Source organism: Caloenas nicobarica, chromosome 22 (assembly GCF_036013445.1).
Source record: "Caloenas nicobarica isolate bCalNic1 chromosome 22, bCalNic1.hap1, whole genome shotgun sequence".
In the NCBI taxonomy this organism is placed as follows: domain Eukaryota; kingdom Metazoa; phylum Chordata; class Aves; order Columbiformes; family Columbidae; genus Caloenas; species Caloenas nicobarica.
Window position 1 is genome coordinate 3,802,121 of NC_088266.1, and position 9,694 is coordinate 3,811,814.

Sequence of the window (9,694 nt, forward strand, 5' to 3'; positions counted from 1 at the left end):
TGGATGGCCCTGGAGTCTCATATAGAAGTGTTTATTTTTCCTGTTTTTTTTTCACTTCCTCCCTAGGCCTATGGCAGAGATCTAATGGAAGCTCAGGAATGGTGCAGGAAGTACATGAAGTCAGGAAATGTCAAAGACCTAACTCAGGCTTGGGATCTCTATTACCATGTGTTCCGGCGGATCTCAAAGCAGCTGCCTCAGGTAGGAGGAAAGGTACAGTCCCTCGACAGCATGAACTCTTCAGATGTTTCAGTGAGATTTAACTGTAATTCGGGGGGGTTGTGTTTCTTTCGTTTTCGGTAGCTCACTTCTTTGGAACTACAGTATGTATCACCAAAACTCTTAATGTGCCGGGACCTGGAATTGGCAGTGCCAGGAACGTACGATCCCAACCAGCCTATCATACGCATTCAGTCCATTGCACCCTCGCTGCAGGTCATCACCTCCAAGCAGCGGCCCAGGAAGTTAACATTAATGGGTAAGAGTGCACAGTTTTCACTTAGCTATTCTAGTATTTAAATAGTTACTACTTTCAGGTCAAACTGCATATTTACAGGTAGAACATCTCCAACATTTCCTTTCAAGTGAGATATTTCTTAGTTGTCTAGTCAGTCTAATTGCCACACTTTCCAGTTCTTGCATGCATGTATATTTGCTCATGTCTGTTTATTCAGCAAGAGTAAACTTTTGTATATTAATTCTTCCGCAGGAAGCAATGGGCATGAGTTTGTATTCCTTCTGAAAGGTCATGAAGACCTTCGCCAAGATGAGAGAGTGATGCAGCTTTTTGGGTTGGTCAACACTCTGCTAGCAAATGACCCAACTTCTCTTCGTAAAAACCTCAGGTACGTGCTGTGGGTAATCACTGGATGTGCTTATGCCCAAGTAACACTCGGCATAGGTGCAGTTTCCAAGTAATCCTTGGGACAATCAGCGGGTTTGTGAGGAAATGGCAAATCTCGGAACCAAGTTAATTTAAAAAAAAAAAAAAAAGAGAAAAAGCGTTCACAGAATTCAAACTTGGAGGAAATGTATCCTGAGGGATTGGGTTTTTTTATTTAATTGAAGTCCCATCTCATAAATAGTTATGGTCTTTGAGGTAACCCCTATATTGATAGCTTGAGTGCTGCCTTAGGAACCTGAGAACAGGGATTTTTATCAAGGATTCTCTATTATAGTCACTAAATAGCTTGTTGAATAGTTGCTGACTGCAATTCTGTGCAATATCTTTCAGGGATGAATATATCAGATGTCATGTGCAAATAATAGATCATGATGAGTGAGATAATGTGAAAGCAGTCTTTCAGTGAAAACCACGTAAGCTTTGAGAAAGTCTGTAGATTATCTGGCAGCAATCTATCCAAATGGATGTTTCATGTCTGTTTGAAAAGAAGAAAAGCAGAGCAATTACTGAAGAGACAATCTAGATGAGAATCAGATTTAGTAGTAGTTGTTTTAAGTGTCTTGTAATGTGATAATTCACAACATAAACCAATTTGAGCTATGATTCTCCTTTTTTTTATTTTTTCCTGTAGCATCCAGAGATATGCCGTTATTCCACTGTCTACAAATTCAGGCTTGATTGGCTGGGTCCCCCACTGTGACACGCTGCACGCGCTCATCCGAGACTACCGAGAGAAGAAGAAGATCCTGCTGAACATAGAACATCGCATCATGCTGAGGGTAAAGGGCAAAGCTGGCAGAGTTTTTGGTACATTCTTTTAGGACTCCAGTGTCTTAATGAAGAAAAATGGTGTGCAGCTTGTTCTTCTGTTTTCTGATTGTTATTGGTACCAGTAATAAATGCAAAAATATCAGATAAGAGTTTATAAAATGTTATTGAGAAGTCAAGTTGGCTATGCGTTTATTTGTTTCTCCTTTCCTGTTTTAGCAGTGACCATGAGTTGTCACCATCTGGTGACTAAAATGTGTTTGGAATTTTGCGTCACTGTGATGTGCCTTATACAAGGTGCCATGCTGCTGGCACTTCCAAACGTTGTGTCTAAGCAACGGGGCCAAAATTAGACAGACTAGAGAAACTGAACATTGCTAGAAAAGCTGAATTGTCTGCCAAAAAGGAAAGCGTGTGCCAACCCAGAAGACTTATGTTTCAAAAACCATTATCCAAATATTTCTTCTGTGGTATTTTAATTAAATATGGCTATGGACTCCTTTGTGGATGATAAATCACTTGCTATCACATTTAAAATGAAGTTTTCACTGTTGGGTTGTCATCTCACTGTGTTTGCGAATGGACTGGTCAGTCTACAAATAATTTCAGTGTAAACCTGATATGAAATTATTTGTCTTTGTGTTTCTCATAGTACAAGTAGGGATTACTGGAGGTGGTTGTGGGTTTTTTGCTGTCCTTTTTTTTTTTTCAGTCACTGAGTGTCACTTCTCAATTATAGATGGCTCCAGATTATGACCACCTGACTCTGATGCAGAAAGTAGAAGTATTTGAACATGCTGTCAATAACACAGCTGGTGATGACCTTGCCAAACTGCTGTGGCTGAAAAGTCCAAGCTCCGAGGTGAGTTCAGCACGAGTAATGGCTTGTGTTTGGCAATCAGCATAACGTGGATTTACCTTCTCTGCAGAATGAGTGAGAAGATGGTGTTTATTCTTCATAAACTCCAGATGAGTCACTGCAGAATGTGTATCCACGCATGTATGCAAGTTGTTAATGTACAAATTAAAATATAAACTCAAACATGCAACGTGCCTGGCTGACTTTCTCTGTTTTGTCTCCACTTGTAGGTGTGGTTTGACAGAAGAACAAACTATACTCGTTCGCTGGCTGTGATGTCAATGGTTGGGTACATTTTGGGCCTTGGGGACAGGTAAGTGAAATTTTAAAGGTTTCTTTAAATAAAAGCACAGACTGTGTAGGCCTATCAATTCATTTCTTGGGTCTGTTCATCTTTCATTGTGGTTATTGCTGAGTTGGAACAATACCATCTTTCAGGACCTAATTGCACTCTGTTATTTTCAACACTGCAGACATGAAATGTAGGGCTTGTGTATCTTGAATACAAAAAAGAGTTTCTTCCATTTTGAGAGGAATACAGACAGAATTACATCAAGGATGACAAGTTCTAATTTTGTCCTTTCCTTTCACTCACAGAATGGGAAATCATTCTCCAGCCATTCTATTAAACAAAATATTGTTGACTTTTGCCACCAATCTGTGTGCTTATGTGTCATTCATGCATATGAGATGGCAGTTTTTCTGCAAAGTCTTTTAGGACTGTGCACGTACACACAGCTTTTCGGGGAGGAAAGAAGCACCATGATGATGCATCAGTTTTTGTTCCCTGAAGAGCAAAAATAAAACCAGAAAGTGTTTAGTGGCAGAGGTCTTCCGAGTCTCCTTCCAAGTGGGTTCAGTAGCACTACTGATTTTTACAGACTTGTTTGCTTGGTGGGCATTTACGCTGTGAAGCAGGAACCTGTAATGCTATGTAGGTTTGTAGCAGTTGTCAGAGAGACACACAAAGTCCCCGTAAATACACCTTAAAGACTGCTCTAAACTTAAAACAAATGAAACTTAATGTTGGTTTAACTATTACTTAACATGGTGGTTTTTTCTGATCTGCAATGCAGATGTGTTCTAGAGGGAAGTATGTACCATCCAAATGCATTGGGCAAGTAATAAAAAAATGAACAAATATTTGCTTTTGATAGATGGCTTACTGTCACAAGGGGACATCATAACTTCCAAAATACTCGTGAAGACAATATATTTTAGATTTAATGTCTGTAATGCAAAACCAGCTAAAACCTCAAACATTTTCATAAAAAAAGCTTTCATTCCTGAACTTAAGTCTTTATAATGCAATGATAAACCTTTGAAAATGGAATTGAAACAAAATTGGAGCAAGTCAGCATGACTAACAGCACTGTGGTTTTCCTAGTCTGGATGGATTCTCTTCTCTTCTGGTGGGAATCTAATTTGCTTTACTTCACCTGCAGCATTATTCATTACATTTTTCTGTACTGAAAAAACGAAAAAGCATGAAACAACTAGAAAAATGTATCCTAACTGAAAAATAAATGTTCATATCCAAGAAAATGTACTGATGGTTCTGGTCCAATAGGTTGTTTATCTTCCAAAGTGAGAAGATTTCTAACTCCTGAGAGGTAATTACAAAAATAATGTGATAGATGCACTGTCAGGAAGCAATTCTGTTCATCCTGAAATTGAAGATCGCAGACAAGCGAGCTGTCACTGGCTGTTCTTGTTCACAAAGATAAATGCCATTTCAGACTGGAACTGCTATGATTTACTTTGGGTTTTTTATAATGGTCTGTCACCCTGTTTTTTCTCCTACTCCTTCATCAAAGACACCCCTCCAATCTGATGTTAGACAGACTGAGTGGAAAGATCCTGCATATCGACTTCGGGGACTGTTTTGAGGTAAATCTTGGTATTTGGACATTAACTTTTCTGTAATATTTCACATTTTCTGATGGCACAAAAATGAATCTATACGCCAGGACAAACTGACCTTGGAATGTGATTCTGGGCAAGCCCTTTGGCTTTCTTTTGGGCTTCACTTTATCAACAGGCAAGATGAAAATGATAGGTACTTTTTTTTCAGAGGCATGGTTTGGGGATTAACTGACCTCTGCAACAAGCAAAGAAGTGCTAACATCACTTTTCCATAAAATTTCTTGGAGTAATTCAAGCTGCTGATAGGCAGTCTGTGTTACTTGACGCTAGCAGCTGGGCACGTGCTTTTGAGTTTTCCCTCTGCTATCAAGTTAATTAGCTAGCTTCTCCCAAAAATTTGTGGAAACTGAGGAACGTAGAGCTGGGACTTTATTTCCTACTTGAAACGCGACCTTCAAGTTTGTAGCAGAAAAAACCCCAAGACTTCTCTAAGTCTTAAACAGTAAGTTAGCTATTAATTTACTAATTTTCTATCATTGTGTGTTTAGGTTGCAATGACAAGAGAAAAGTTCCCTGAGAAGATTCCGTTTAGGTTAACAAGGATGCTGACAAACGCTATGGAGGTAAGCATCCCCTCCCTAACACGAAGTTCCTAAGGAAAATGGCACCCGATTCTCAGTTTTTCCTGTATTTTCTGTTGTGGCTATACCTCTCCACTCCTGAAGAACCTGAGGTGTTAATGTTGCAGGGGCATTTCCTGTAAGTTAAAATATCTCCTGTGATTTTTACAATGCATTACAGTGGAAATCAACTTTAAAATTGATGAGGAGAAAAAAAAACAAACCTGAAATCCATGCAGTTTCCTAGGCCTTCCTTAGTTTCCTCATTTCAAACAGCTGTGTGCATCAACCAGACACAGCCAATGGCATGGAACTCCCTAATGATCATCTTAATGGGAGAAGAGAGTTCTCAGTTTGTAACAAACATCTGTCTTGTTCTCAATGAACAAACAAAGTGAATTCCAGTTCAAAGCACAAGCCACTTCAGCTCCCCGCAGATCAGGGTTGGAGTTGCGTAGTGAACGAAGCAGCGTGGTTGAGTCACTTCTTTCTCTTCTGAAGGTGACGGGTCTCGATGGCAATTACAGAATCACCTGTCACACGGTGATGGAAGTGCTGCGTGAACACAAGGACAGTGTCATGGCTGTGCTGGAAGCCTTCGTGTATGATCCGTTATTGAATTGGCGGCTGATGGACAGTAAGTGATTCTGATAAAACAGTGACAGCAAGAGAATAATCAGTCTGATTACATACAAGAAATCCAGACGTGTGAAATCCAATGTCTGTTTCAAGACAATCTGATTAAATTGTTGGTTTGCAAGTGCTATTTCTGTGGGCACGTGATTTTAGGGATTGTAAATTACCACGGTGGTTAAAACTCTTTGGCCCTTACACACAGACACCAAACTAAGCTACAATCAAAATTGTTTGGGTTGGTTTTGTATGAGTTGTCATCAGGAAATCGAAAACTTTCAGGTGGCATAAAATTTGGAGAAAAGAGACAGGTAGTCAAGTCTATATTGTTTGTGGACAAATTTGCTATGAAACACTGAAATTCCAGTTCATACTTTTCAACTCCTTATTTTCTTGCAGCAAATACAAAGGGCAACAAGCGCTCACGAACAAGAACAGACTCCTACTCAGCCAGTCAGTCAGTAGGTGAGTAGAAAAGATGGATGTCATGAATGTTTGGAACGGTTTGGGGTTTTTTCAGCACTGCACAAGACAGTAAATATTTTCAGTCCCCAAAAGTAGACAGATACACAATCTTCTTATTATTACTTTTAGGACTGTGGTGAGTTTAATACTTTGGCTCAAAAAGCAGATGCTTCTTTACAGTTACATTAACACCATTCTGGGGCATATGATGTAATCCAAGGTCTAATTTGTGATAGTTATTTACGTAGCTACCAAATATTAGTGTGCAAAAGCTGGCAAGTAATCATCGGACTGAACGCTGAGCTTTGTGTTGAATCTCAGCAGTTGTTTGCTTTTGAACTGCAGAATAGTGTTTCATATGGAGAGTTCTACAAATGAACATACTTATTTGATTGTAGTTTTAGGTTAATTGTATGTCATTTCAAAATATCTTTCGATTACACTTTTTTACAAAACCTTCCTACAAGTTGGATCAGGTCTTCCAGTGTGTTAACATGGGAAAAAAGATGTTTGTTCCTGTGAAATGCTTCCATTAGTGACAGAGATGTGCACTTGCTCACAGTCCAATCTGCTTTTTTAATGAGTTGATTAACAGTTTTGTTTGTCTCCAGGAGAGTATTTTATCTGCTTTTCAGTTTCACATTTACACTTTTATATTTGTGGCTTTTTTCAACAGAAATGTTGGACAGTGTGGAACTGGGTGAGACCGCCCATAAGAAAACTGGAACCACAGTGCCTGAATCCATCCATTCCTTCAGTAAGTTTCCATGTTGTTTCTATATTGATGCAGAAATTGTTCTTAGATCAGAAAATTTCATCATGATCCAAGCACAATTACATGAGGTGGGACAGATACAGTTCCTTGACAGCATAAATGAGGAATATAATTACAAGTGTAATGTGCTGGTGTCTGGGTTTATTTGCTCTCCAAATGGTATTTGTGGTGTTTGGGAAGAACAGATGTAACAGCAGTACAGATGTTTTTGTTGTTCAGGTGAAGTCCTAATTCTCTTTCCTCTGTCTTGTAGTAGGAGATGGTCTAGTGAAGCCAGAAGCTCTAAATAAGAAGGCAATTCAAATCATCAACAGAGTTCGAGATAAGCTCACTGGTGAGCATGTTTTTATGTAAGATAAACATAAAATCTGATGAGATGGATCAGCACTACTTTTGGTGTTTGTATTTTGTGTTAATTTTCTTCTTTCTTTCTAACACTCAAGTGCTGGTGCCTGCATTTACATACAGAGGAGCTTGATTTGAAAAGTACAGCGGTGATTGTAACTAAACAGACTTCATATCTTGCATGTCTTAGCTTGTTAGTGGAAGCTGAATTTCTACTGTCCTGGCTTTATAGTTTGCAGCATTTAGTTGCAAAATTTTATGCTCTTAAAGTTTATAAGAAACTACCCCCCACCTGCCAAATAATGTACTTAAAGTGATTAGGACCAGGATTCCAGCTACTGGGAAGTTATCTATTGTTGGTTTATCTATTATTTGGAGAAAAGGAAGAAACCATAATAATAGGGAGAATGGAGTTCTGGCCTCTGTCCGCCTTTAGAGTTTCTCCATGTTTAGAAAAATTTGCCTTTTATGTACCAGAAGGGAAGGGTAGTTAACAGTCCTATCAGTCCTTAGCTTGCCACGCAGAAGCAAGTTATGTTGTGATTTGTGACTTCCATTTCTGTTGTTTTCCATCCTTTAATTTCAAAGGTCGAGACTTCTCTCACGACGAAACTCTCGATGTACCCACACAAGTAGAACTGCTCATTAAGCAAGCAACTTCTCACGAGAATCTGTGCCAGTGCTACATTGGATGGTGAGTTTGTCATTCAACCAGCCTTGCAAAATTTGTTTCTGGGTAATCCAAGCAGAAAACAGCTCAGGAAAATGTCACTGGTGTAGTTTGTTCTATGTAGGAGCCTTCGCATGTGTCACAGTGGTAAATTTTGCAGGCCTGTGCCAAGGATCCCATGGACACTGTAAGAAAGTTTTTGTTTTCTAGAGTGACGGGGATTTTAGAACATTTAAACTGCAATCGGCCTGAACAGTTTAAGCGTTTGGAATACAGCATGTGCTGGTCACTGATTTTGGTTACAGCGGAGAATCAAACGTTAAGTAAACAAAGATGATTTACTGTCATTTTGAGTTAGCTAACTTTAAGCTATGCTTAAGGAAATAGATCTTTTTAGCATCTTTAACCATTAATTAGCTGGAAAGAAGCACAGAGATCACCTGTCAGCTTTTCCTGTACTAAAACGGTGCTTAGTTAGTGTGGAATCTCAATCCTTCTCAGTGTTGCCTCTGTGAAACTACGCAAGTCAGCACTACTACAATATCTCTGTTTTCTTCAGGTGTCCTTTCTGGTAACAGAAGATTCCAAAGTATCCACAGCCTTTTATTCCGGAGGCTTTTGCACTCCACACTTGCTCTTCTACAAACACAAACTGAACATTAGACTGAAATACAGCCTTTTGTCAAATATTTTGAAATGTAAATGAAAAAGAGTTATTGTATATTAAAAGTTGGTTCGAACCAATGTAAAGCTGCTGTTGGAGAAACACAAGCTGTCTGAAACACAACGTGCGATTTGGGTGTCCAGGACAGCAAAGACTGACTGTACCACAGATGTCTATGGGGACACTTGGTCTTTGAGGAACTGGTGATCCATTGAAAATAACTATATACGGGTTTTGACTGACTTTGCAATGTAACTAAGTCATTTGCAGATTAATTATTGCCCTGGTCAGTCCTGTTGGTGTGGCTGCAGTGAGCTTGATGCACAAGGCTTCATTTAGGTTTGGGAGTGAGCTGGGTAACTGGACGGAAAAAGAAGACAAGCAGAATTTTACCATTGTTTTATCATGTTACCATGTTTTCAAACTCTATTCTTGCCCCAAAATTGGAAGCTTTATGTCCGCTCGTTCCACTAGTGCAGGAGTCGTGTTGTGGACTAGATCGGGATATCGCAGCAGATCCCAGAATTGAAGAGCTTGAGCAGAGCAGAGTCAGGTGCCTCTGTGCAGATCCATTGGTGGCAAATTTGGTGTAGGGTACAAATGAAATATCACTTGGGAGCTTCCTGCAGTGTCTGGATTAAAAAGCAGTATTGGGAAATAACCAGGGACAGTGAGTATTTGGCACAGGAGGCAGATGTTTTAACTTGAAATGGAGAATAATGGTTGTTAAACATGAGGGTGAAGATAAAGTTATGATTTATGAATTAAAAATATTAAAAACAATGCACAAAATACAACAGAGTAGCTGTGTTTAGATGCCATGTTGTATTTGAATATTTTTGTGCCAATAAATTACACCAAAATGTAAATATTTTGACTGTGTTCTTGTTTGTTCCTAAGTACTTAGGAAGAGACAGGGAAGTGGGTTAAGAAATTTTTTTTAAGTTTCCTGTTGCCGTGGATTTGACTTGTCTTTTCCTGCATCAGTTCAGGTGGTTGGCTGTAGCTTTGATAGCAGCTGGAGGTCAAACTCCCAGGACTGAGTGATGTCTGTCACTTGTATAATAGAAACTTGACCATCCAGCCCTTAAATTTTAGTTTCCAGCAGATGTGATGTCATCCGTG

The 9,694-nt window shown here is 39.2% G+C and overlaps 2 protein-coding genes across 2 annotated transcripts in view; one reads left to right on the forward strand and one right to left on the reverse strand.

Annotated features, from left to right (window-relative positions):
* Nucleotides 1-9,438, forward strand: part of MTOR (mechanistic target of rapamycin kinase) — a 57,799-nt gene extending 48,361 nt beyond the window's left edge. Inside the window, exons 45-58 of the mRNA XM_065649821.1 lie at nucleotides 67-201; nucleotides 304-478; nucleotides 710-845; nucleotides 1,536-1,683; nucleotides 2,412-2,534; nucleotides 2,762-2,844; nucleotides 4,349-4,421; nucleotides 4,946-5,020; nucleotides 5,519-5,654; nucleotides 6,050-6,115; nucleotides 6,792-6,872; nucleotides 7,144-7,224; nucleotides 7,824-7,929; nucleotides 8,465-9,438. Of these exons, the coding sequence (XP_065505893.1) occupies nucleotides 67-201; nucleotides 304-478; nucleotides 710-845; nucleotides 1,536-1,683; nucleotides 2,412-2,534; nucleotides 2,762-2,844; nucleotides 4,349-4,421; nucleotides 4,946-5,020; nucleotides 5,519-5,654; nucleotides 6,050-6,115; nucleotides 6,792-6,872; nucleotides 7,144-7,224; nucleotides 7,824-7,929; nucleotides 8,465-8,480 (1,434 nt within the window). The 3' untranslated portion in view covers nucleotides 8,481-9,438. The remainder of the gene's footprint in view (nucleotides 1-66; nucleotides 202-303; nucleotides 479-709; nucleotides 846-1,535; nucleotides 1,684-2,411; nucleotides 2,535-2,761; nucleotides 2,845-4,348; nucleotides 4,422-4,945; nucleotides 5,021-5,518; nucleotides 5,655-6,049; nucleotides 6,116-6,791; nucleotides 6,873-7,143; nucleotides 7,225-7,823; nucleotides 7,930-8,464) is intronic.
* Nucleotides 1-9,694, reverse strand: part of UBIAD1 (UbiA prenyltransferase domain containing 1) — a 326,949-nt gene that overhangs the window by 54,339 nt on the left and 262,916 nt on the right. The gene's annotated exons all lie outside the window — the stretch shown is intronic.